At 42.3% G+C, this 25,239-nt stretch overlaps 3 protein-coding genes and 1 long non-coding RNA gene across 5 annotated transcripts; 3 read left to right on the top strand and 1 right to left on the bottom strand.

Annotated features, from left to right (window-relative positions):
* Position 1: 1 nt before the first annotated feature.
* On the bottom strand, positions 2-2,965 carry LOC108042367 (pleckstrin homology domain-containing family M member 1). The gene is made up of 6 exons (XM_017120595.2): positions 2,777-2,965; positions 2,224-2,723; positions 1,165-1,869; positions 943-1,106; positions 361-883; positions 2-300 (listed from the first exon to the last, which is right to left on the bottom strand). The coding sequence occupies exons 1-6, from the start codon at positions 2,904-2,906 to the stop codon at positions 157-159; spliced, it is 2,166 nt and encodes a 721-aa protein (XP_016976084.1). The 5' UTR covers positions 2,907-2,965; the 3' UTR covers positions 2-156.
* A 4,342-nt stretch (positions 2,966-7,307) lies between these two features.
* LOC108042368 (mucin-5AC) lies at positions 7,308-17,423 on the top strand. Its single transcript, XM_017120596.2, is given in 4 exon segments — positions 7,308-7,808; positions 12,833-12,904; positions 12,907-15,516; positions 16,841-17,423. Coding segments are annotated over 4 exon segments (3,219 nt in total). The 5' UTR covers positions 7,308-7,711; the 3' UTR covers positions 17,281-17,423.
* A 1,059-nt stretch (positions 17,424-18,482) lies between these two features.
* LOC108042369 lies at positions 18,483-18,800 on the top strand. Its single transcript, XR_001769200.2, has 2 exons — positions 18,483-18,600; positions 18,655-18,800. It is a non-coding gene; the product is annotated as an uncharacterized LOC108042369 (long non-coding RNA).
* A 1,787-nt stretch (positions 18,801-20,587) lies between these two features.
* On the top strand, positions 20,588-25,199 carry LOC108045758 (outer dynein arm-docking complex subunit 4). Of its 2 annotated transcripts, none has more exons than XM_017125175.1 (2): positions 20,588-20,848; positions 24,339-25,199. In XM_017125175.1, exons 1-2 carry the CDS (start codon positions 20,720-20,722, stop codon positions 25,017-25,019), a joined length of 810 nt encoding a protein of 269 aa, XP_016980664.1. In that variant the 5' UTR covers positions 20,588-20,719; the 3' UTR covers positions 25,020-25,199. The 2 variants fall into 2 exon arrangements, with proteins under 2 accessions (XP_016980664.1, XP_016980663.1); XM_017125174.2 differs by lacking the exon at positions 20,588-20,848 and adding an exon at positions 23,091-23,645.
* The last annotated feature ends 40 nt before the right edge of the window (positions 25,200-25,239 follow it).

Raw genomic sequence — 25,239 nt, 5'->3', positions numbered from 1 at the left:
ATGTGGTATATGCTTTATATTTGAGTTAGTGTAAATGCTCTCTAGCCATAACAATTTTAGCCTTAATCCTAATTTAAATGTATAGTAAAGCCTTTTCTTGGTTACATTTAACAACAAATCGCACTTGTTCAACTTAAATACTAAATATGGCTGAATTTAAGCGACCTCGTTCTTCAGCTTGAGACATTGCACTGCATCCTGCAGACCCTGATCCTCGCGTTTGCGTATTCGCTCACATTTTGGGCAAGGCTGCTTGTCATTTAGACACTCTGCATGGAAAACGGCTCCGCATGGTAGGCACTTTAAATAGATATGCAAATTAGTAAAATACTGTCCATTTAATCTGCAAAAGTAACTTACTCTGAAGGTGGTGCTGATGTGAAAAGGATACAGTACCCTTGGGCTCTGACAGATTTCGCAGATAAATCCTTTGAGATGGCATAGTCTGCATTTCAGCACATGGGCTTCGCCCAACTTAAACGCTTTCTGCAGCTGCTGGCACAGCACACCGCGTTGAATCAGGGCCAAATCTGATATCGAGTAAAGATGAATGTGCTCGTGGAGATATTCCCTGCCTGAGAACTGATTCTGCAGCAGTTCGATGCTGCTGGGAGCACAAGTGTACAAATACGCCCGTATGAAGTTTAGTCGGATACGCAAAGATTGCAATTCAGCCATGGCATCGGAGGCAAAGTAGATCCTAGGGTTGAGTAACTGCATGTCCAAGAACGGATGTGAACGGAATTCGGCCAGAAAAGTCGCTGCCCGCTTGCTCACGCTGTACTTCCGGAAATCCCAATTATAAATAATGCGGGCGGGTATCAGTTGCATCTCCACGTCCATGCAGCTGCTGCAGTAGTAACCACCACTAAAGGCGCAAACTCTGAAGTGGATAATTTTTTATAGTTGGATCTAATGAAAAGCTTTATGCTTTATACTTACTGAAAGTTGGAGTAACCAATGCCCAGCGGATGCTGACAGCTCTTGCACAGAAATCCTTGGGAATCCAGACCCGGCTCTCGCGCCAGTTGGCACAACTGGGCCACCATTTGCTGCAGCTCCACCATGTCAAACTCGGAGGTGAGCAGCTCGAATTCAGAGTTTGTCTAGCACAGGAATATACATTGTAGTTTCGTTTATGCCACTTATGCCTCTTTTACTTACATCCAGTGAATGCAGATCACTCAAGTCTTCCGAAATGGGAGGATCGCTGTCACGCTGCGGTTGGGCCACATTTAGGTTCGAAGCACTGGCCCGGAACTTCTCCCAGATCTCTGACCATCCTGCTCCTACCTCCCGGTTGTTCTCATGCTTTCGGAGCAGGGCATTATAGCTGCACCTGTCCGTGTTGGGGGAACGCAGACTGACGGCGCTGCTGACGCTTACAGATCGCTGGAAAAACCTCGATCCCGACAGATCATCACTGGGTGAAGTGGGTGTGTGAGTTGTTTCCAGGTCACCAGACCAGGAGGTCTGCATCAGATTGGACAGCGAGTTGCTGCCCTGTGGTAAAAGACTGGGTTTCTCAATATCCAACTCGGCAAAGGAGCCATCCATTTGTCGCTTGGATTTTTCGCGGGTGCTCTGCTTACTACCCGATGCAACTTCGGGCTCTTCAGGTTGACCCGCTTCCGCTCCTTCAACTGGTGTCTGCTCCTCGCTTATCACATCCATCTCATCAAACTTCTGTATCATCAGATCAAGGTTCTCGCGCTGGCTGAGATCCGGCACGCCGAAGTTGCCGCTTCGGCTGAAGGGGCTATTGGAAATGGAGTCCGAGAACAGCTCGTTGGTCTGCAGGGGCTGGGGCGTGGGTATGGCTATGATATCGGAGCTCAATGAACTGGCCACGTCAACGCCGCTGCTAATCTGCAAGGGAAGCACTCAATTTAGTCGGTTTGATGTTAAAAGTTTCCCCTTATTCTTATCTTAAAAATGTATAACCAGATAACAGATTTTATTCTTATTTTTTTATTATCTTTTGACTGTTTATTTATATAATTCCCTCTGATTTATGAACTAAACCTCCTTCATATGCTGAAAAAACTCATTCATAATCTCATATCCCGAAAAAAAAACATTGGGTAAGAGTAATTCATAAAGACCTTTTGAAGAATAATACTAATATAACACTCCCACGCCAAACAGGATATACTACTCTATATGGGCTAGGATAATTTATAAGAAGACGTTGAGGTAAAACGATTTGAGTACCGAACATACCGGACAGGATTTAAGTGCGGGCGTCCAGAGATCAGATAGTTGCAGGGAGTAGTCAGGCCAATTGTTAAGCAGGCTGGAGTTGACGGGCAGATCAAACTGCACGTAGGCTTCCAGGCTCTCCATGATCTTGGCGGCCGTCTCCAGGCCGTCGGAGTCCCGGACCAGGGCGTTCCGCTTATAGTACTGCGACAGCGCCGATCCGTTCTTGCGCATGTTGTTCAGGTAGGAGGAGAACACGGACTCGTTCAGCGACTGTCGCACCCAGGCGCGGCACTGGCCGATCTCCGAGGTGATCTGGCTGAGACCCTGCACCTGCTCGATAACCTGCTTGTGCATGAAGACCATGCATGGTGACCAGAAGCTGGGATCGGGCCTGCGCTCCACGTCGCCAGCGATGACATTGAAGGTGGCGGACAGGAAGGAGTCCTTCAACCCATGCAGGAACAGGGCCTCCAAGGTGGTGCACAGGGCACTGGTCTGCTCGCACAGACCCAAAACCTCTGTAAGCGAAAGACAATCAATGACAATTTCCGGGGGAGTACACACAACTCACCTAAGCTCTTCTGCTTCACCTCGAACTCGATCTCGCGGGCATTTTCGTTCAGTGTATTGATGAGCGCCTCCTTCACGACACTTTCGCGCTTTGATGAAAAGTGATTCAGGCTACGGAACAGGGAGCTCATTTGGTTGTCGATCCTGACCTTCTGTTGTGGTTTTCCGAGGGCCTATGCAAATGAGTAAAAATTTCTGCCCCAAAGTGTGACCGCAGGCGGTGCTCCAAATAAACAAAGAAAAATATACCAGAAATTAGTTCAAATGATGTGCTAGGTACTAGTTAATTGTATACATTTCCTTCCCAAGATTTTGAAATTCTTTAAGCTTTTACATAATTCTTTTAATTATTTACCAGTTATTTATAAAAAACTAGTTTTTAATATCACATTTTGTAGAACTTTGAAAGCCCGCCTAGAATGGATGCTATCGATATTTATAAACAAAATTGCTTACACTGCATGGTCACCCTAAAGTTTACAGTAGTCAAAACAGACGTTATTTTGCCCACCGTAACGGTTTTCACATAAATCAAAAATAAATTACATTTTCTTTATCTACAAGCGAATCAAACTGAATCCATTAATACCTGCAAAAATGCTACCCAAGGCAAACAAAAAGGTCAGATCTAATACTTCAGTGGACTACTCTAAGCTACTCAAACCCGTTCTGGTTATTCTTGACTTTCTTCTCAGATCAAAGCTTATGTGTGAACGCTCGATTATGGGTAGAAAAAACCCCACGCAAATTAACAACAACTGACAGATAAACCGTCAACGAGACAGAATATTAATTGATTTCGTTTGGATCTTTCCTATCGCCTCTTGTTATTGTCTTGTTATTATTGTGTTTGGGTATTTTCGGGTTTTGTTTCAATGAACCGCCATATATATTCTGTACCCAAGCTGTGTGACTCATTCAGATCTCTCGAACGCCAGGGAATTTTATTAATGAAAGACCATCCCGACTTGGGGGAACCAGAAAAAACCCGATGCACGTAGCCATTGGATATAATACTAAAATTAAAATTTGTGTTAAGGTCACGGTGACCAACAAAAGCGATTTTATGTATACACATATGTATGGCATGTGGTTGCTGTTGTTGTCAACGCATTTTTCAATATTTTTGCAATAAAAATTTTGTTGTTTTTACAGAAGATGCGCCGATGTTGTCGTTGTGAACCAACTGGTTCAGCATTCAAAATGCAAACTGGTCTCCGTCGCGCTTCTTTTGACTTTTCGACTGTTTTCGGCTTGATGTTGTTTTTCAAAAAACACATTTTCCATGTGGGCTGCACTCGGCAAATTGCATTTTATTGAATTTTATTGATACGAAACTGGTTGCGAAATCGTTAATAACATAAACAATTTGGCAAAAAGTAATTGCGAGACATGTTTCGTTTGTTGTTGAAATTTTTGTTTTGGGATGAGGCTTTGAATGCTCAAAGTAACACTCGTACAGAATTTAAAATAAAATATTACAAACCAGAAATACAAATCTGTTTTTAGTTTCAGCAAGTAAAAATAACTTTGAAGTCAGGGGAATTTTGTACAAATCAACATTCTTATAGGTGAAATTTTTGGGAATTACCAGGATTTAAACCAACATACATAAACTACTTATTTTTGCAGCAATAAGACTTTATAAGTATACCACACATTAGGAAATTTTTCGGTTGTTTTTTGAGAGCTTTAAGATTATAATGTATAAAATAAGTAATCAGTTATGGAAGTCGTCAGAAATCAGTTCGGTAAGTATGTTTAAAATAAAACAACTTTGCTTCTTCTTATAAACATATTTTCAACAAATTTATACTTCAGTTTAGCAGTTGTAAATTAATATATAGGGTCTGTAGCTGCAAAAAATGACGACGAAAACATAACATTTAAATTTGAAATTGCCATGTTTATATACACGGGCTTCCCCATTAAAAACTGCAAGTCGGATTTCGCATGGTGAAAAACCGTTGGAGTTTGTTGTGTGACATTAATGACGATAAACAATTAATAAGGCGCTTTGGGTGAAGGGTCGCGGCGACATTTCCCAACTGAGCCGACTCTATTAAAGTAAATAATATGTGGCGCGCATTGTTGTTCCTCTAAGCTGACTTTGCAGTTTCCAAGATGCCAGCGTGTTGCCATTGTTGCGGCCAAAGAAACCAAAGAGACCAAACAAAACGAAACGAAACGAAGCAGGCTGAAATGTATAAAAACGTTTGTTTTCGTAATACAATTTTGATTACTTCTTCGACGCCAGCCGCCCATTGATGGGCATTGTCTCAGCTCGGCCCCTTTTGTGCGTCCCTAAGCGATTTGATTTATGGGCGGAGGTGCTCGCGCCGAGAAGGCGAGATCCACAAAGGCCCCCAGCTACCGTTGGCCATTTGCCGGGATCGCAGTCCATTTGGCAATAGCTTTGTTGTAATTGTAACAATAATAACAGCCGTGATTCCCGACGCCGATGCCCCAGCCAACTGGGCAATCATTGACATCGCAGTGCTCTCCAAGGGCGGGGGCCAAAAAAGGGGGTTAGACTTGAAAAGGTACCGCTGATAGAAATCTTAATACCTCCATTGCTATTATCAGTTTTTAAAAACAAATCAAATTACAAATTTTGTAAGGTATAATGTGTATTATATGCCGGCATACCAATATAAAATGGACTAGTTGGGATTTATGACTGGCTTAATTGAATTTCAGTACGTTTCAGAATGCCTTTAAAGATTTGTTGGAAATCTGTTTAATGTAATTATTTTTATACAATTATTATTGTATTCAAAAGTCGCTTTTAATTAACCTAAATTAAGTAAATTCCTTTCTTATTCCTACTCTTAATTTTAGATATTTAAAAGCATTATTTATTAAAGCATTATCTTAAGCAAAAACCCTCTTTTGCTATAGCTACGCCCCTTGCTGAACCATCATGAGCCTAGGAAACTGGCTCTTTGATCGTCAAAAGCCAAATGCCGGTACAAATGCTCAAATGCGGAACCAATAAGCTGACATAATTTTTATGATGGGCGAGCGAAAAAAGTTTTGCCCAGGCCAAATGATAATTACATTCCAGAGACATCCGAAGATATGGTCACGGCTGGCTTTCGAATGCGATCATAAACGCATTTAAATTTAAAGACCATGGGGAGATGGTTATTCAAGGACGTTAAGTGCTTATAATCTAACTCTCTGTTTTTCAAATCTTAAAAGAATTTCTGAAGATAACTCACTCGTAAATGTGTGGCCACATGATCACGAGACAAGGTGATCTAATCACCGGTCGTGTTAATCTTAACCGCCGGGCGGGCTGAAATGCCAAAAGTTCATCGATCACCGAGACGACACCGCAGATCAACTCAACGCATCTTCATTGATCTTCAAAAGTCTGATCGATCGGTTCTGACTCAGCCCAGTCAAAAACCCCATGCATTGAGGCAAACAGACAAGCCTGAAATATGTTTATGTCAACGCCACTTTCAAAGTGTTTCGATTGGCAAAAATATCTTTATGAATTGATCTGAGCCGAGAACAAGAACTTGCTGGAGGAACAGGATCTTGCGAATCTGTGACATATGAGACGCATAACTTATGTATTGTTAGCATAATACTTTCTGAAAATCAAGCCAAACCTGTCAAAATAAACAAACCGAACGGAGCACATTCGTTTTCAATATCGATTTGCATTTCGTGTGTTTAATTTATGCGAATTTTGTGTCTATTTGGGAGCCGCTTTAGCTATTGTCTTGTAAATCAACTGGAGAATAGCACTAATGTTAGGCGGCTGTTAGCTGCATGTTAATGTTAACCCATTATAAAAATAGGGTACTTATAAGTAACAAAAATAAATTTAGTAACACATTAATTAAAATTGGGGTAGTTGTTAGGTTTTTATTAAACCTATAAGATCATAACGAATCTCTAATCTTAAGGTTAATTTTAAACAAATGATGCACAGCTGCTCACTTTAATGTTTTGTATAAAAAACGATTGCATTTAAATGTTTTCTTATCCGAAATCAACTTTACTATTAAGAATGGTAGTAAAACAGATCTAATATAAAAAAGTCTTTACAACATAGTAATAAGATATGTTTCAAAAATGTATACAAATTTAAAATGCCATTTTGATATTTGAAGCAGGCGACTGATAAAATATTTGTAAGATAAACAACTTTTAAGGAAAACACCAAATTTGGTGTTTATGGGGTTAAGCTCTTACGATCAGGTTGCGCGGCTGACCTTGAACGTCATTGACAATGCGTCAAACTGTGGCGACAAACCAGTATGCAAAAAAATCTGATCACTTGGGGGCAATTAAAGCAATTATTTTGCACTGTTTTCCGGTGGGTAGTAAAAAAAGAAAATTAGATTTATTAGAAGAGAGTGAAACAGCGGGGGAGTTACACTTTCTTGCGATCGCAATTCATAATTCCCTTAGTTTAATTTCTCGGGACTCTGTCGCAGTCGCAGTTGACGTCGATGGCGCTGCCGGCGCCGCTGCCGCAGCCAAGTCGAGCTCCGAGCAGCGGCTCTTGGCCAAGTTTATTGAAAGCGCAGAATCCGTGAGCTACGGACGTGTTTCGCTCGAGCGCATCGCGTATCTTCCAACTTCGACCCCCGGTCTCTCGCTCGCACCCGCCCGCCACACATAGCACCCTCTCGCTCGCGCACCGAAGTGATCGTGATATCGTGCCGCGGATTTTTCGATTGAGAAAAGGCGGTGAAAATATTACACATTATATATTGTCGGCTTCGATTGCGTCTGCATCAGCGCCTGCGATTTTGTCATCGCGATCATTGTTAGGAGCCGACGCTCCTACGCGATAATTATTCCGGCTTTGGGCAATGCCCGATTCTAAATTGTTAATTGCGTGACAAATTCAGAAAGGCCCAACGAAAATAATAATAATAATAAATACGAAACACCAGCTTCACCCACGATAATGCAGATCGATCCGAAGCCACGATGCGGTGGCAGCCTTAGCATTACCGTTATGCTGCTGCTGATCATCGGCGCCGATTTCGCCGTTGGAAGGCCTGGTATTAAATTAAAGAAAGATATATTACAATTAACTAAGACGATTGCGATTGCGATTTCAATTGAGATTACGTTATCAATATCGCATTCAATTCGCACCAGCATGCGAATCAGATATTTGGATCAGTGATCTTTTACACTTTCTTTGTCTTTACCTCTTTCTATTTGCGGTTTACGCTTTAAATGTTATGTGTGCTTATTGCGTATTTTCTGAAGGAAGCTACAAGTTTATGGGTGATATATAAAATTATACATTTATTAAATGTTTACCATAAATAATACGCCAGTCGAACCTGTTTTAGAGACGTTACCATTTAAAAATGTTCTATAACTTAAAGTTCAACGGTTCTGTTTGCACCCAAAACTTAAGGCTTCCTCTTTTCTTTATCTGTAACTAATTTTATGATTTTACCATAGCCCTACTAAGTTATATTCTGAACCCAAGTCCCCTTTCCCTCCCTCTGTCTGTCAATATCTGTTAGAAGTTCCGATTCTTCACTCAAACCACTATAATGCATTTGAAAAATCACCTCACTCGCATTTGCATTCTCCAAACTCACCAGCGCACAAGTTCGTTCTCACCCCCCAATGAACTTTGATCGTGATCGTGATCATGACCCACATCGGCTGGGAGACAAGTGTTATCCCCCAGCTAACGACTAATGACAGTTGCAGCAACAGACGGGAAAATCATTGGGCTTTACACTCAATGAATTTAAATGCAGAATAGGTCAAAACAAGTTCTCAGAAACTTAACAAAATATAGCAGGAAAGGACTACATTCCGTATTTGACATCTTTATATTATTCTTATTTTTATAAAAGAGATCAGGTAGATACATTCCTTTTATAACAAGAAAAAGGTGTTTCCTTTGAAATATACCCTTTATTGGCGGCAATGTTGCTTGGTATCTGTTTCTTAAAGAGGTTTACTGTTTTCGGAGATACATCTTCATTTAGCACAGCTTTTCTCGCATGCCTACTCCTGACTTGTCCCGAAGGCTTGTGCGTGCAATTAGCCTTCGCCGTTGAAGAGCCTTTAACTGCTGCCTTAAGCTGTTTTTGTTTGGCAAACAAACTGAAGAACTGGGCGCCGATCATTAAACTTTTGGGTTGAAAGCGAAATCAGGTAGCTGCTGCAAAAACAAACAGCGAGGTTCCCAAAGGCAAAGCCGTAAGAAAAACGAAATTCGAGAAGAGCCGATGTGAAGAGACCTCAAAGAAACCCAAAACCGAAACCCAGAGCCCCAGCAAGTGGGGTTACGTAAGCCGCAGATAACGTGACTGGCAAGGCTTCGGCAAAGTCGCCGTCGATCTGTCTTCCTCTTGGCGTTCGGGGGTTAAAGAAGGGGTTAAACGACCTCTCGGATGGGTTCCCTAGGGGGGTCCATGTAGTCTATAAATTTAGCGACGCTTTTGTCAAGACGATCCGTTAACTAAGTTGTTTACACCAACTAGAGACTAATGTTGTGACGCTTTTTTTGGGTCATGGGGGCCGCAAACAAGAAGCCACGAAAAATAAAAAACAAAAGAATTCGAAAATGAAAACACGAGAAAATTGTGCAGCATCTCGAAGAGTTGGGCAAAACCCACTGACCAACTAGTCAGGTTAATTGACCAAAAACAATTAAGACCAATTTATGAGCTCAGAGCTCATTTAAAGCACCAATGATGGAAATATCATTGGGGCTTAATGGATTTCTTTAGCTCTGCGCCTATTCAAACGAAATAGATATATTTTGGTCGCGGTTTTCAAATATTCGGCAATCAATGAACCCATCGTAATGAATGGACCCAAACCCGTACGTGATAATTAGCGAATTCGCACGGATCTGAAATAGGGAATCGTGCCTCACTTTCGCGTGGCTTGATTTATGATTCAGCCGCAGATTATCGTAATTAAAACACAATGGGATATCAACCAGTTATGGATTTAGATGAAGATATGTAGACACATGAGCAGCGGCAATTCGATTTCGACATAATAAAAACGGATTTGCCAATCTATTGCGAATTCCTCAAAGGCGGCCGACAAAAGCCAGTCGACATAGTAGAACCAATTCTGGAGCCATTCTAAGCCATTAATATTTATGCAATTATAGGAGAGGTGGGTTTCGGTTTCAGTCTTTCCCCTTGACATTTCTCAGACAATCAAAATCAAATCGCTTTTCGTTTGGCGATTTCAAGTGCAATAAACACGCTTTGTTTCATTTTGGTTCACAGCCAAGTATAATTTACAAGTTGGAATTTTGTTTTTGCGATTTGACTCGGCTTTTGACACATTTCGTTAGTCTCTGTTGTGTAGGTTGACAGCCCAATAAGTCGATAACTCCAAGGCCTGCGAGATGATATAAACGAAGATTAATAAAAATCCATTACATTTTTTTGCTGATTCCGGCGAAGGTTGGCCAAGCACAGAAACATGTCAAAATAAAGAAGATGGTAAACAAACTGTAAAATTGGCAAGTGCAAAGTGTGTTCAACAGAAATTCCCATTGTCTTTAGGTGGGTGCAGATGTCGTGAAGCCGTCAATCAATTAAAAATTAAATTCAATAAACATAAGTGGCAAGGGAGATGGCGATGGAGATGTCGATGAAGATGAAGATGGCGTTGCAGACAAGCTAAATTAATTAGCCTGAACTTGAGCAGCGGTAGAGGCGGAAGTGGGGGGAATTTCAATTATTTCGGCATTATCCGAAAACACTTTCGGCCACCAGCCGTGACGCAAATCATCTTCGCCATCTCTTGGGCATTCATATTTATGAGAGGCTAAGCGGCAGGCGAAAGTTCAGGGCTTCCTGATCTTCGGCCAAGCCCGTCCCAAAATGCAAATTAATCTCGATTGCTTACGGCCATAGAATAGAGATACATATGCACATGTGCTTAGCAGCCGGAACTGACTTGGCAGGCAAATTCGAGGCAACGCCCCTCGCGATCTGGCTTAGTCACATACTAGTTGAGTTTGTCGCAGAGCAGAAACCGCATTTCCAGAATTCCCCAGCGTCAGCCGAATTAAAATATTCCATATCTCCAGTATAGACAAACAATTTATTCAGTTATTCAGTAACTTTGCTGTAAACAGGAATCGAGGCGCAGATCAAAAATCAGAAGCTGCCTCAGAATCTCTCAGATATCCAAGTAAATTATTATTAATTATTCGCATTCGGCACGAGCGCTACACAATACCCGCAGTGAAAATAACAAAATCATTGTCGGTGCAATCATTAGCCATTAATTCGCTTGTTGTTGCTGTCGAACACAGCTGCTGGTGGCCTGTCACATGGATTCCCCGATTCCCAGACTCTCAGCGACAGAACAATGAGTGGCTCGTTTGATAAAACCCATCCACTTATCTTGCGATAAGTGCGTTTCACGAGTATATGGCTGGCTTTTACCGTGGACTTGCGGAAATAGAGCCATCAATTCGGTTTGAATTAATTGATTTTTAAAATAACCAAATCAGTAAATCGTATTAACTGCGTTTTCAAATTTAAAGACATCAATTAATAATCTTGGACCAATATTTTTTAGTTAAGTGGATTTGTCAAATTAGATAAACAATGAAATAGTTAAATAATGCTCTCTCCTCAGCTATTTCTTTTTTGTTTTTTGCCATTATATAAACATTGGCAAATATAGGCAAATAATCAAAGTGATATTTTAATATGATTACCTGTTTTGTCATGTAATGACGATATGAAACGCACAGTACGCCCTAAAGCCCTTTTGCCCGATTCAAATGGCCAGCCGAAACGAAAGACTTAGGCAACGAACTTGATGGTTGCACACCTGTCACACCCACACAAACGCACTTGCACATGCATACATTGACTAACCTGCCTGGGTAACTTTTAAAATTGAATTTTATCTGGTGGCGGACCTTTGTGTAACTAACAGTAACCACTGCACAGCAACCACACATCACAACAACCGCATCTGCAGCAGCAGCAGCAGCAAATGAATGGCCCATCTCAGTCAATGTCAATCAATCAGCCGCCACGGCAGCCAAATTGCCCAAGAGCCGCCCACAGCTGCCTCATCTGTCACCCAACCACCACAGCCACCGAATAAACTCCTCACCCACCATACAACATGCGCCCATTGAGGAATTTCAGTTAAACAAATTTACCTTTATGTTCAAAAAAGCCCTTTTGTTAGGACAATACTATTTTTGTTGCTTTTATTTTTCAAGGATAGATAAAGTATAGCGAATTTGGAAACCATAACTTAAACAGTTCCTAGAAATAATAAAATTGTTCAATTTATTATAAAAGTAATGGTACTTTTTCATTATTTTTGTTTGCTAATTATTTACCATAATTTGATGAAAATCAAACAACCTTAAGAAAAAGTTCAAGAAACTAAAAACACAGTTAAACATTGGTTAGTTATTTTTAATTTCAAATTATTTCGTTAAACATTCCTCCGAAGGTATTGTTGATGATTTTATGCAAAAGGTATGCAAATTTTCCAAAATGTATTTTAAACTTAGCGCCTTGAAAAGGTCATTAAAAATAACTGAATACAAAGAACTTTTAATACATTATTCAGTGAGTTACCTATAAACCAACATGCGAAATTTTTGAGATTTTAAATTCAATTATTTTAGCCTAATAGTTAGTTAGGCGATTTGTGAAATTAGCTTGGAAAAGTATTTTGATTTGATTAATTATCTTTGTAAACTGCAACAGAATTTAACTAAAACTGAACAGAATTAACTTGAAGATTGGGAATTTCCCTTTTCGGATGAAATCAATTTTGTTTTCTTTAAGGGATAAATAAACTTTATCAGACATGTAGGATAGTTTTAACTTGGACTTGATTAGGAGTTAGTTAAAGGGTGCTACCTCTCATTGTCACACGTTCTATCACTCTGTCATTCACCCACTTCCACTTGCCACTTCCACTTGCCACTTCCACTTGCCTCTTCCACTTGCCACTTCCACTTGCCACGCTTTTGCAACGCTCCAAAAGAAGCAGCCGCAGCCACAACGAGACCCACCACATTCTGCTCCCCCTCCAACAGATGTGCGCGAGTCGCCCTTCGCCCTCGAGCTGCAGCCGCCGCTGCTGCAGCCGGACGTGACCTTCAGCGCCGCCCAGGGGGTGGCGCCGGGCCGAAGGCCATCGACAGCTACGGCAACCCCATCGACGCCCTGCGACCCATCGACACGCCCGACGGGCGCAAGGTGGTCAGCGCCCAGGGCGTGCAGTTCGAGATACCCACGTACGCCTCGGGGATCACGGAGATCAGGCGGCCGTCCGATGATCTTCTGCCGCCGCACATTGGTGAGTTGACAACCACGCGAGCAGCGGCTGCCAGCGGTGCCACCACCAGAACGGGAACGGAAACGAAAACGGGGAACAGGACGAAGAACGAAACGAAAACCAATGCCTTGACAGCACCACACACAACCAATAGTAGTCGTAGTAGTACAATAGCCAGTACAAATAGCACTAGCACTAGCACACGCACCGCACTAGCCGCACCCATTAGCACCACTAACAAGCTGGCCAAGCGCGATTCGCTTGGCGGCCAGTTCCCCATCGCACCACCCAGTAACCGCCACGCCCCACCCTCCTTCTCCCTGATCAAGTTGAATCCCTTCGCCGACCTGGACTCACCCATTACCCAGATCGGTTCCCATTCCAGTCCAAGTCCCAGTCCCAGTCGTTGTCCCAGTCCCAGTTCCACTCCTAGAACCTCTTCCCTGCCCCTAGCCAACGCGAATTGCTCGAAATACTCAACTCCGAATCCTCTCCAACCAGATGCCATCGCTGTGGGCCTGGAACCCAGCACCGATCAGAAACCGAATCCGATACCGATTCCGAACTCATTCACTGGCACAGCATCAGCATCTGCACCAGCACCACTTCCAGCCACATCACTAACACCGCCCCACCATGATCCATCACCCGACACGACGACCACCGCGGAAGTGGAGGTGGAGCAGGCGCACCTGGTGCCGCTTCCACAGGAGGAGAAGGAGGATGGATCCCTGCCCGAGTATATCCGCGAGTTGCAGCGCGAGGATCCGAATATTGGGGGGCCAGTGTCCTGGAAGCCGGCAGCCGATGGAGCACCACTCAGTGTCATTGCCTGGGATCTGTTGCCGCCGCACCAGGAGCAGGATATCCACCGCGAGGAGGAGCAGGCGCAGGAGCCCACGATAATCACGGAGGCGCAACAACAGCCGACCAAGAAGGTGCAGGGCATTGTGGATCCCATTAGCCACAACATACGGTTCAGCCTGAGCAGTGGTGGAGCCCTGAGTCCAGAGCCACCACAGCCTCAGGCTCAGGAGCACCACCAAGGCGATGGGCCGGCACAGCATGGCACCAACGCGCATGTGGGCAGCACCACGCCCGGCAATCCGGCTCGCTTCCCGAATCGTCAACGTGGCACGGCCCACTACACCACAAGGAGCAGCAGCACCACAGCAAGGCCGCGCACCACCACCACATCAACCACATCAACTACAACAACCACAACCAGGGCAACTACAACCACAACCAAAGCACCCACAACTACAACCAGAGCACCTACAACCACAACGAGGAGAACCACAACGACCAGGACGACTACAGCGAAACCGGAGACGCGCACCGCCAATCCAGTAAGCAGCACCACCGAGGACCCAGGCACCTATCGCCTGATCAACGAGGAGTCGTACGCCTATACGTTGCCCACGTGGCTGCAGGAGGTGACCGATCCGGATCTGGATGTGGCCGTCACATTTGAGGTGCCCGCCGACAACGATCAGTACAACCACACGCTGGCCAGCGATCTGGAGCCACCTTTCGAGCCGTTCATCGACTTGGGCAACATTCAGCTGACGCCACCGCCGACCAGCAGGCCCACCACCACGACGACGGCAAGAGCCACAACAACCAGGACCACCACCACAACAACCACGGCAGCACCAACAACCACAACGACCACCACAACCAGAACAACAACAACCACGCCACGAACGACGACAACAACCACAACCACGCGACGTCCGAGCACGCAGCGAACCACCAAAGCACCCATACCAACACCACCCACGCACAGCACCCAAGCGCACCACCCAGAACCACCGCCAGTGAAACTGACCACAACCACCACTCACCACCACGCAGATACTCCGCCGGAGGATTCGAGCAGCAGCGGCAGCAGTAGCAGTGGCAGCTTCACCACCAACACCACTCCCATCCCGTTGGACGCAGGCAATCCCTTCGATTCGGCCACCATTCCCTCCTGGCTGCGCGACTTCGACTATCCGGATGTGGGTCCCGGCGTGCCCTTTGACCCGGACAACTTTGGGCCAGCGGCCAGCAGCACCCGTTCCCCCACCACCCCGCCACGCCTTCCCACCTTCCCGACCGCCTCCTCCGCTTTTCCATCCAAAGTCACGCTTCCGCTTCCAGGCAGCAGCAGCAGTAGCAGTATCGGCAGCAGCGAGGAGCCACCGCTGGTGCTCATTCCGCCCGCTGACCGCTCGGACTCCTCCTCCGTCGCCGACTCCAATCCCGGACCACTGACCCACCCCACTACCAACTCTATCACGCCTTTTGCAGCCCGCTTCGAGCCACCAGCCAGCAGCCAGAACCAGATCCAGCCAGCCGGCTCATCCGCCGAACCCTTCCCGCCCAGCAAGTTCGAGTACACCAAGAGCGACGAGGGCAAGGTCATCAGCACGCCGGTGGCCAACAATCAGCGTAAAAGTGAGTACCTTTGACCTTTCAAGAACATATTTAAGCTAAGTTCTGGCATGCAAAAAATTTGAGAAATAGTTGAATTACATTTAAAATTTTTTTTTTTATATTATCTAAGCCGTTGACTATAATTATATAATTATAATATGCTTCTTGAGCTTAGGTCATGATGGCGATTAGCCCTTGTGTATATATAATCTGTTTGTTTGTATTAGGCAATCCGAAGTTTTAGTGCCAATTTCCTAACATTGGTGTCAGCGAAAATACATAAGACATCTATACACTACAGTCAACTCAAGGGATTGATCTAAAATGATAATATATCATAAAGTTAGGCAAAAAACAGCGATATTTAAACATAATTCTTTGAAAACTAACAAATTTAGTAAATTAACCGATCGTTCCTATAGCAGATATATCTAATAATCGTCCGATTGTCATGAACAGTGTACATATAAATAACTACGACTTCGAGACAACTATAGGATATAGTTAAATAAAAGTTAGTACAAAATCGACTTTTAAAAATTTTCAAAACCATTTAATTTATACTTTTCCATGATATTGGGGCTACAAAATTTAAAATGTCGATTTTTTTATTTTATGGGCTATGGAACATAAGTTTTTATGGGACGTTTACTCACGAGCAATCAAGAATCAATATCAAATAATTCGTGTAGTTATACCCGTTACTCGTAGAGTAAAAGGGTATATTGTATTCGTGCAAAAGTATGTAACAGCTAGAAGGAAGCGTTTCCGACCCTATAAAGTATATATATTCTTGATCAGGGTCACTAGCCGAGTCGATATAGCCATGTCCGTCTGTCCGTCTGTCCGTCTGTCTGTCTGTCCGTCTGTCTGTCCGTCTGTCTGTCCGTCCGTATGAACGCTGAGATCTCGGAAACTATAAGAGCTAGAAGATTGGCATTTAGCATGCAGATTCTAGGAGTTCCTACGCAGCGCAAGTTTGTTTCAAAAAGGTGCCACGCCCCCTTTAACGCCCACAATCGCTTATATATGATTTTAAAAATTTAAATATTTCGGAAAAGTAAAAATGCAGTTTTATTGTGTTTATCAATACCTATCGAAATGTAGAAGAAAATTTTTAAATCGGACCATTCGTTAAAAAGTTATGCGTGATCAAAGTTTCTATCTCCATCTCCCTCGCACTCCCTTTACCTGAGTAACGGGTATCTGATATTCGGGGCACCCGACTATAGCGTTCTCTCTTGTTTTTTAGCTGTCTTCATGTCATCGTGATTACGTTAAATAAATTTTCTTTTGAGTTTTTGAGTTTCTTTATAATAGTTTTTGTTTGTTCTTCTTTTCTCAGCGGAAACTGCGGCACCAGCCATCAATACTGGAAAATATACTGGCGGATTTGGTGCCCCGGCGGGCCTACTGCGTCCACAGTCGACCAATCCCTCAGGTCCTAATTCCAGTGGAAGCTCAAACACCGACATCTATGTGGCCGGCAATAAGCACGAGTTCAGCACCATTGTGAAGGAGAACAAGTTGCGGCCCACTGTGAATCCGGGTCGCTACAACGGAGGCTTCGGGGCGCCCACGGGTGTGCTTTCACCTCAACCACAGTCCCAGTCCACGTCCCAATCCCAGTCCCAGGCGGAGCCGCGACCCTTCCAGCCGGTTCATCAGCAAGCGGAGCACAGGGATCGCCCATCCGGTGGCAACCGGCGGACGGATAGCCGCTTTGGCGGACCGCCCGGAATCCTCGTGCCCTTCGACAATGTGCAGCGGACTGGGGGGCAGTAGCGGAGTCCGGATGGCCGGAGGTCAGCGAATACTTTAAATTATTTATAGCCCATGTACATGTACCTATGCTAGAGCTAAGTGAGTAGTGGACTCGCCACGGGTCGCCACAATACTTGCGAAATTAAAAGTCTCAGAACTATCAACTTGATTTCTTTCAATTTTTAAATTTAAGACTATATAGTTCACTTGGAAAAACAGCTCATGATTTCAGGTCAATTTTTGTAGCCTGTTGAAGTCTGTTTTCCACACGGCGTACATAATTTAAGCTACAAAAAAAGGGATCAAAATATAATTATTATGTGCGAGAGCTGCGATAACTATTCAACTGAGTGGTGCGCCAAGTTCTATACAATATGGTGCATCGTAGTTGGTACCATTTTCACTGTGATCGGAATTTTGATGACAATTAGCTCATCCGAGGCGAGTTCAGAGAGAAATCATATAATTTATATTATTTCTATCATAATTAGCTTAACTTATTGGCTTGCTGGGATTTTGTTTTTGCTTGGTAATAAAATGGTAAGTAAAGGTCATCACAATTTAAGCCAAAATTTATTGATTTTTATTTTTAACAGGATAAAAAAGGATTGTTTAAGTGTGGAAAAATCCTCAGCTATATTTTCCCTATTTATACTGTTTTTACCGTGTTTACAATAGGTAAGTCATTATCATTGGGTTTAAAAGCAGGAAGCAATATTGAAAAAAATAATACCGAGACTCTTACAAAAAGGCAATCAGCAATTATTTTGTAACAATACATTTAAAAAACTTAAATTTAACTTAACTTAGGACTATGATAACTGCAGTAGGTCCGATTGGTAGATTTTTGGCTGCAACAAGTTCTTTCGCAAACCAAAAAGTTGTATTGTTAGTTTAAGATTTTCCGCAATTTTCGTATAAATTAACCTTAAGACATTTAATGTAAGTTAGAATACATTTCTAATCGAAGGCTACTAAGCGTATGAGTGACAAACTTAAAATCGTAGTGCAATCTCTAAAAAAAATTATTTCTGGTATGCCTTAAATGCCACAAAGCATGTGTATCTACACCTTCATAAGTAACCTTTCATCCTTTCATCAATATATATTTTCACTATTTTTCATCACGTATTTTTGGTTTCCTATTTTTGCATTTAGTTGTTCATATTTTCGCTGTACTGAAACTGTGCAAGTATGTAAAAGAACGCTGGGGATAGCTAACAATTAATCGTTTCCGCCTTCCATTGGAGGACCCATATAAATTTAATGTTGTTTTCGAAATTACGACAATGGTTTTTGGATTCTTTTTTTGTCTAAATTATTAATGAATTGCTGGTTATGGTGAGTTACATATATCTGTCATACCAAAATTGTTTTAATATTTTCCCTGAACAGGAAGCGGAACGCTCGTATATATAGTGCCTATGGAAAGCAATCAATGTATCTTTAATATAATGTGTCCAATTTGCTACTTTTAAAATATTCAGGCCGGCATATTTAAAAACTGTGATCAAAAATAAATTAAATCTTGAATTGTTAAATTTTTTGTTGCCTCGGGGTGGAAGTCATTTTGGGAGAACAATACTTTTCTTTCATTAAACGTATTGTACAATACAATTCTGCCATCTGAGATCAAAAACCTCGACCACTATAGAAATCCTTTTTTTCGATATTTATACATATATTTATCATGCAATGTCAGTATATGGAACAAAGCCTAGATATAGGTCCTTAATTAGTTCATCCTTTTCCTGACCGTATACAGCGTTTAAAGAGAAGATGAACTGGTCTTAATTTTATAGTTTCTGCTGGTGATTAAAGAGATCAAACATATTTAATTAAAAAATTATATAAATGAGGGATTGTTTCCCAAAAACCTCAATTCATTTCAACATGAGTCAACATTGTCCCCATTCGATTGGAGGCGAAACCATGCGCATTCAACAGGTGGAGTGTCGGTGCCTTGCATGCGGGCTGCTCCAATCTGGAATCGAAGCCATTACAATCGGAGGTCGTGTCTGTTCAATTGGAGTTGTCGTAAACGCGAGTCGGCATTAAGGTATGGCCCCTCCGCCAAAGCGGGCAACTTGAGCAAATGCAAATATCATAATTTCCGACAGCCCATCTGCAAAGTATCAAGCGGCGGGGGAGGGGAGTAGGCCACAAATGGGGGCCCTCCTCCGGATCCACCCCCAGGTTCGCCTCCGGATCCAGAGGCCAGGCCACCGTTACGAGGGCAGGACAAATAAAATTGTTTCGTCACGCCACCGCGAAGGTTGCCAGCCGCTGTCGAAATGAGGCTGGCACACGCAAGACCGGGCCAACCGCCAACCTCCCGGCACCACCCACTCGATCCACCACCCCCTCTCCCAGCCCGTTTATTCACGTGCTCCACCTTTACGACCTGCTCAAACATCAAGCTTATTTATTTACTCTAAAAACAATACCGGAAAATTAATAGCAATTTGTTTGGGGTTCATAAATTTGTCGAAATAAATGTCCTTAACTGGCGAATGGGGCCCCAAATGGGTGGTTTTCGGTGGTGGAGCCACGAAATGGGTCTCACCTGCTGCGAATCGATTGGCTGCCTCTGCCTTTGGCCGTCTCTTATCAGCTGGGCTCTGGTGCGTGACTCCTCTGTCCCGAGTTGAGGTTTAATTTTGATGGCTTCAATTAACTGCGTGTAAATGCGGTGGCCCCTCGCCCACCAGGTCCCCTTTTTTCCCAGCGATTCAGCACCCCTGCACTGAAAACAATAACATGGAATTTCAAAAACACTGAAACGCTTATAACAAAGAGTAAGTTGTAAAAGCTATTTATATTTGTAATTCCTATTGCTTATATAGAGGCTTCTGCGTAGTTATATTACAAATTTAAGTGTATATGAAAATTTCTTTAAATTAACTGTTTGTTTCAATATGTACCAGCTTGGGATTTTCAATCATCAAAAATAATGAATGCCCATAAAAAAATTTTTAAATAATGGAAAGATTATTAATTATCATTTTTGATCAATACCAAAATAGTTTTTAAGGACGAAATTACTGGAGTATTCTTTTTATAGTAAAAATTTCTATTTAATAGAATGACAAATTGTTGGTTTTTTCTGAGTGCCTAGAAGGGTTTGTTGAGATATTAATGAAACTTTATTGAAGTTTATTGCTGCTTGTCAGCGCATGTAAACTGGCATACAAAGTAAAGAAAAGCCAAATGCAGGAGCTGGAGTTACTGATGGTTTCGGGGGTGGTGGTCGGAAGGGTGCCCAAGTCGGGTCAAATGTAAATTGAAGGCAGGTAGTTCAGTTGCTCAACGACAAGCGTCGCGAATAGACGTCGATTATTCAAAGCGGAGAAGAGAGCTTCCAGGCCCAAAAAAATTAAAATGTGAAACTTACAACAAATAAAACTAATAACCGCGATCCTAACTTAAAATTCTCCCCATTATCCAATAATTAATCAAAATGCCGCGCAAGAAACCGAAAGTCGACACTCTCGAAGAGATTGAGACCAGTATAAAACTGCTATGCGATCAATCCAATAACCACATGAAAGTCAGGGCGTACGAGAAGGCTTTGTTCGGCTACAATCAGGTGCTTTCATAATTTTTTTCCTATAAACAATAGTTAAGTTATTATTAAAGACCTATATTAACTATAATCTGAGTGAAAATATTTAATTAAAATTTTGTTCAAAGTATTTGAATGAATGCCTAATTTTTTTGTATCTCGTTAACTGATTTAATTCAACTTTAATAAACAAATATATTTACCAGCGGATTGCTTAGATTTATGGCGTAAAAACTGTTGAAATGTAAGCGTCAATTTCGTAATTTGTGAATTCAACGATAATATGGAGTAAAAAATACACATAATTTATTTAGTAAACTTGTGTAATAAAGCAATTACTTTTTCTTAAATTTAAATATATATGCATATCCCAAAATTAAACATCTCTTAATATGGTGTCCTAAAATATGCTTAAGTATTTAAAACCAACCTAAGCATATTTTGGAAATTACATATGTTCTATGGTTAGGGATAAAACCAAAGATGCTTTTAAATTGGCATTGTTTTTAACATTTGAAATGAACGAACCCAATAGCCAATGCCACGGCATAGCTGGGTAATAGAATTTGGTTATTACGGGCTGTCGTGGCCAAATTCCTTTAATCTAAAAAAAAGTAAAATCAAAATTTAATAAATCAAAAATATTTATTGTTACATGATTGACACGATTGTTAAAGTTCATAAAGCTCACATCCTTGGAATGGAACCTCGCTAAAAACTTGAGAAAGCTTAACACAGTTTTAGATTCACAACAAGGTGGTGCTGATTAAAACTGTTATGTTATTTCGCTAAGCTCGCACCTGTGGAGTACATAAAATTAAGGGCTACAAATAGCCAAATGTTTATCCAAAAAATGATTTTTTAAAACCCTTATTTGTCTTATTTTAGGGCAAAGTTTATGTTTATCTATGAAGAAAAAACGCCATAAGCTTATTATCTGATCTTAATACAAATTTAAAAATTGTTTTTCTATATTTTTAAGCTGTTTTAAAGTAACATATAGTGACTCAAAATTTTGACCCATTTTCATGTTTGTTATTTCCAATTTTCCGATGTCATGAAATACAGTGACTCAAAATTGGTCTTCGGGAGTCCATACATAACTTTACCAAATTAAAGCCGATTCCAAAGTGGCATACCTCTAAAGATGTGTGATTTGATTCTCTAAAAATCTGCATTCACAATTTTTAATTTAACGTTGATCAAAATTTTGACCCATTTTCATGTTAGTTATTTCTTGATTTCCGATGTTACAAGACATAGAGTGACCCAAAATGTATATTTCTAGAAACCATAACTTTACCAAAACAAAACCGATTCCAAAGTGGCATACCTCTAAAGACTTGTGATTCGATTCCCTTAAAAACTGCATTCAAAATTTTCAATTTAACGTTGATCAAATTTTTGACCCATTTTCATGTTAGTTATTTCTAATTATCCGATGACTTGTTTAACGTTGACCCAAAATTGATCTACGAAAGTCCATAACTTTACCAAATTTAAGTCGTTTTTAGTAATATAAGCATACAAATTGAAATGTAGTCGTTTTCTAATAACTGCAAGGGTATATGAACCCCTTTCTTGTTTAAATTTGAAAGAGGTGAGCAAAAAACTATTTTTTTTAATTATTACTTTTTAAGAGGCGGGCAAAAATGGCCATTTCTTATTTTTTCATAATACATATTTGTAAGGGGTGGGCAAACTATTTTTTTTGAGCAAAGAATGATAAAAACTTAAAAGCTGCATATTTTTACAAGTTTTTATTTTTTCATAATTCTGAAAGAAGGGCAAAAGTTCAAACAAATTTTAGTTAAATATATATTTTTAAGCGAGCGAGTAATGTTACAAATATTAAAGACAAGTTAGTCAACAAAAAGAAGGTTCTGTAGTATGTGAAGGTAAATTATATAGAAGACATAAGATGGTTGCACTTCCACTGCTAGCTCTCCTGATCCCTCGCAGCCTCACCTTCGAATGGGGTGGGCTCAAGGTCGCGACCCACATGGAGGCCATTGTGCTTGGCATTCACACCGACCGAAAGCACGGCACCCGACACCTGATATCTGGCACCTGGCACCACACGCATGGAGCACGGTTGTTTTGTTATCGATTGCTTACCCATTTGGGAGCGCCAGTTTCCTGGCAACAGCCCATCATTGCGCCAATCAATCGGCGAGTGATTTGGTCAGTAGTTAGATTTTCACCCTTTGCTTCAAACGGTGGACGTGGGAGATTTCCAGCAGCGATTGCATAAGGATATCAGGACATGTCGAAGGCCATATCCATCCTTGCTGTGGACAAGGAGCAGGAGCTGCTGCAGAGCTTCCTCCGCACAGGAGCGGCGGCGGAGGAGGAGTCGCAGGATGAGGCCAACAGGCGCTCCAAGGGTCGCTCCCACAAGCCGCCCATCTGGGAGCGTCGCGAGTCCACGGATCGCGGTGGGCGTGGTGGCGGACGGGATGGCAAGCAGGCGGACGATGGAGGAGCAGGCGGAGGGGCAGGAGGCGACGGGCAGGGTGGCAAGCGGGGCAATCGGATCGAGGCCGAACTGAGGGCCGCCCGCAAGCGGATCGAGGACCAGATCGCCAAGAAGAAGAAGCCCAAGGAGAACTTCGTCGACTTCTACACGGACAAGGATCGGGCGGCGGCCGTCAGCGCAGGAGCCTTCGACATCAAGCAGAGTCTGCAGATCAAGCAGAAGCAGGACCGGAACGAGGCCCTGCTCATCCCCGACGAGGCGGACATCAGCTCGGTGATCGCACTGGGCCTCAAGGAGATCAAGAACGCCAATCCCGAGAATGCCATACACTTTTTCTGCAAGGTGCTCCTGGTTTCATAAAATACTTTAGGCCCATTTAGAATTATTTTGAGGAGTTAAAGAACCTCAAATACCTTCTAATTCCTATTTACATCTGAAAAGAATATTTACAAAATTATAAAAATCAAGAAAGGAATTGATCGTTGGCAATCTGAAATTAATATATTGCAGTTGTAACAAAAATGGATTGATTAATTGATAAATTTTTAGTGAGTTAGTTTTCGGTATCAGATTTTTATAAAATTAAATTTGAGCGAGATATTTTTTTTTAAAACCACCAAAACGTATCTTAACATCTTCGATTTATTATATTTCTAAACGTTTTCTTTCGGCATCTAAAACTTATAATCAAATGTATGCGTATTAATCCTCAGAATATGTATAAAACGTTTCTATTTACACATTATATTAGTTTATCAAATACCATTTTAAACTTGTATTAATAACCATTCCTAAAATTAAACATTTGTAAAACATAAATAGGAAATGCATTGAGCACCGTTTCTTTTAAATATTTTGATTACAGAATATTATTATTAGTCTTTCACTACTTTCAATGAAAATTATCTTTATAAAAGATCATTCAAACGCAACTTAATACATCTGTTGCATCGATCTAACTAAAAAGGATTTAATTTAAGTTAAGTGTAATTACTTGATTGATGTCTACTACAACAACTTTTTTTCTTTTATCAGGCTCTGGAGCTAAATAGTACCGACATCAACGCTTTGATTTCGCGTAGCAAGTGCTATCTGCTGCTGGGCGAGGCTTCCAAGGCGCTGCAGGATGCGGAGACGGCTCTTGGGGAGGACAAGAACAACATTCGGGCCATCTACCAAAAGGCCGAGTCGCTGTACTACCTGGGTCAGTTCGAGCAGAGCCTGATGTTCTTCCACCGCGGCCTGAGGGCTCGTCCGGAGTTGGCCCTATTCCGCCTGGGCGTACAAAAGACGCAGGAGGCCATCGAGAACACGATCGGCAGCAAGCCAGGTCCGGTGGCCGGAGCGCCTTCCGCTCCTGCACCCAAGAGCGGCAAGTCACGGAAGTCCGGCGAGGAGACGCCGAAGTCGCAGGCGGCGGGCGCAACAGGAGCCAGTGCCAGGATTCGCCAGAAGCCCAGTCGAGCGGACTTGGAGCGGCGCAACGCGCGCAAACTGCTGGGCGAACTGTGCGTGGACAAGGAGTACCTGGAGAAGCTCCTACTGCATCCGGACTTGGTCCGAGCGGACACCCACACGGAGAGTATATCCGCCTACGCCCGCGAGGCGGTGGAGTTCCTTAACAAGCGACAGGAATTCTGGCGCCAACAGCGTCCTTGCACCGCACTGCCCAACCACAAAAATCTGCCCCATGACGCACTGCCCAAGTGGTTCTAATGGTTACGGCTATCCTTGGGACATCGCTGTTGAGTTTTTGTTTGAGTTGAGCCAGATTGATGAGCTAAAATTAAACGAAGTATATGAAAAAATAAGGTACATTGAATAAATTAATGTTTGGCGGGTCATCTAGAACCATAAATGTTATATTTTGTATATAGTTTCATCAAAGTTTGAATGTTTTTATGATAAACTGAAAAAGAACAAGAGCGATATTTAT

Source organism: Drosophila rhopaloa, unplaced genomic scaffold, assembly GCF_018152115.1.
Source record: "Drosophila rhopaloa isolate 14029-0021.01 unplaced genomic scaffold, ASM1815211v1 contig_115, whole genome shotgun sequence".
In the NCBI taxonomy this organism is placed as follows: Eukaryota; Metazoa; Arthropoda; class Insecta; order Diptera; family Drosophilidae; genus Drosophila; species Drosophila rhopaloa.
Note: the sequence above shows the minus strand (reverse complement) of the source record. Positions and strands in the feature narration are given on the sequence as shown.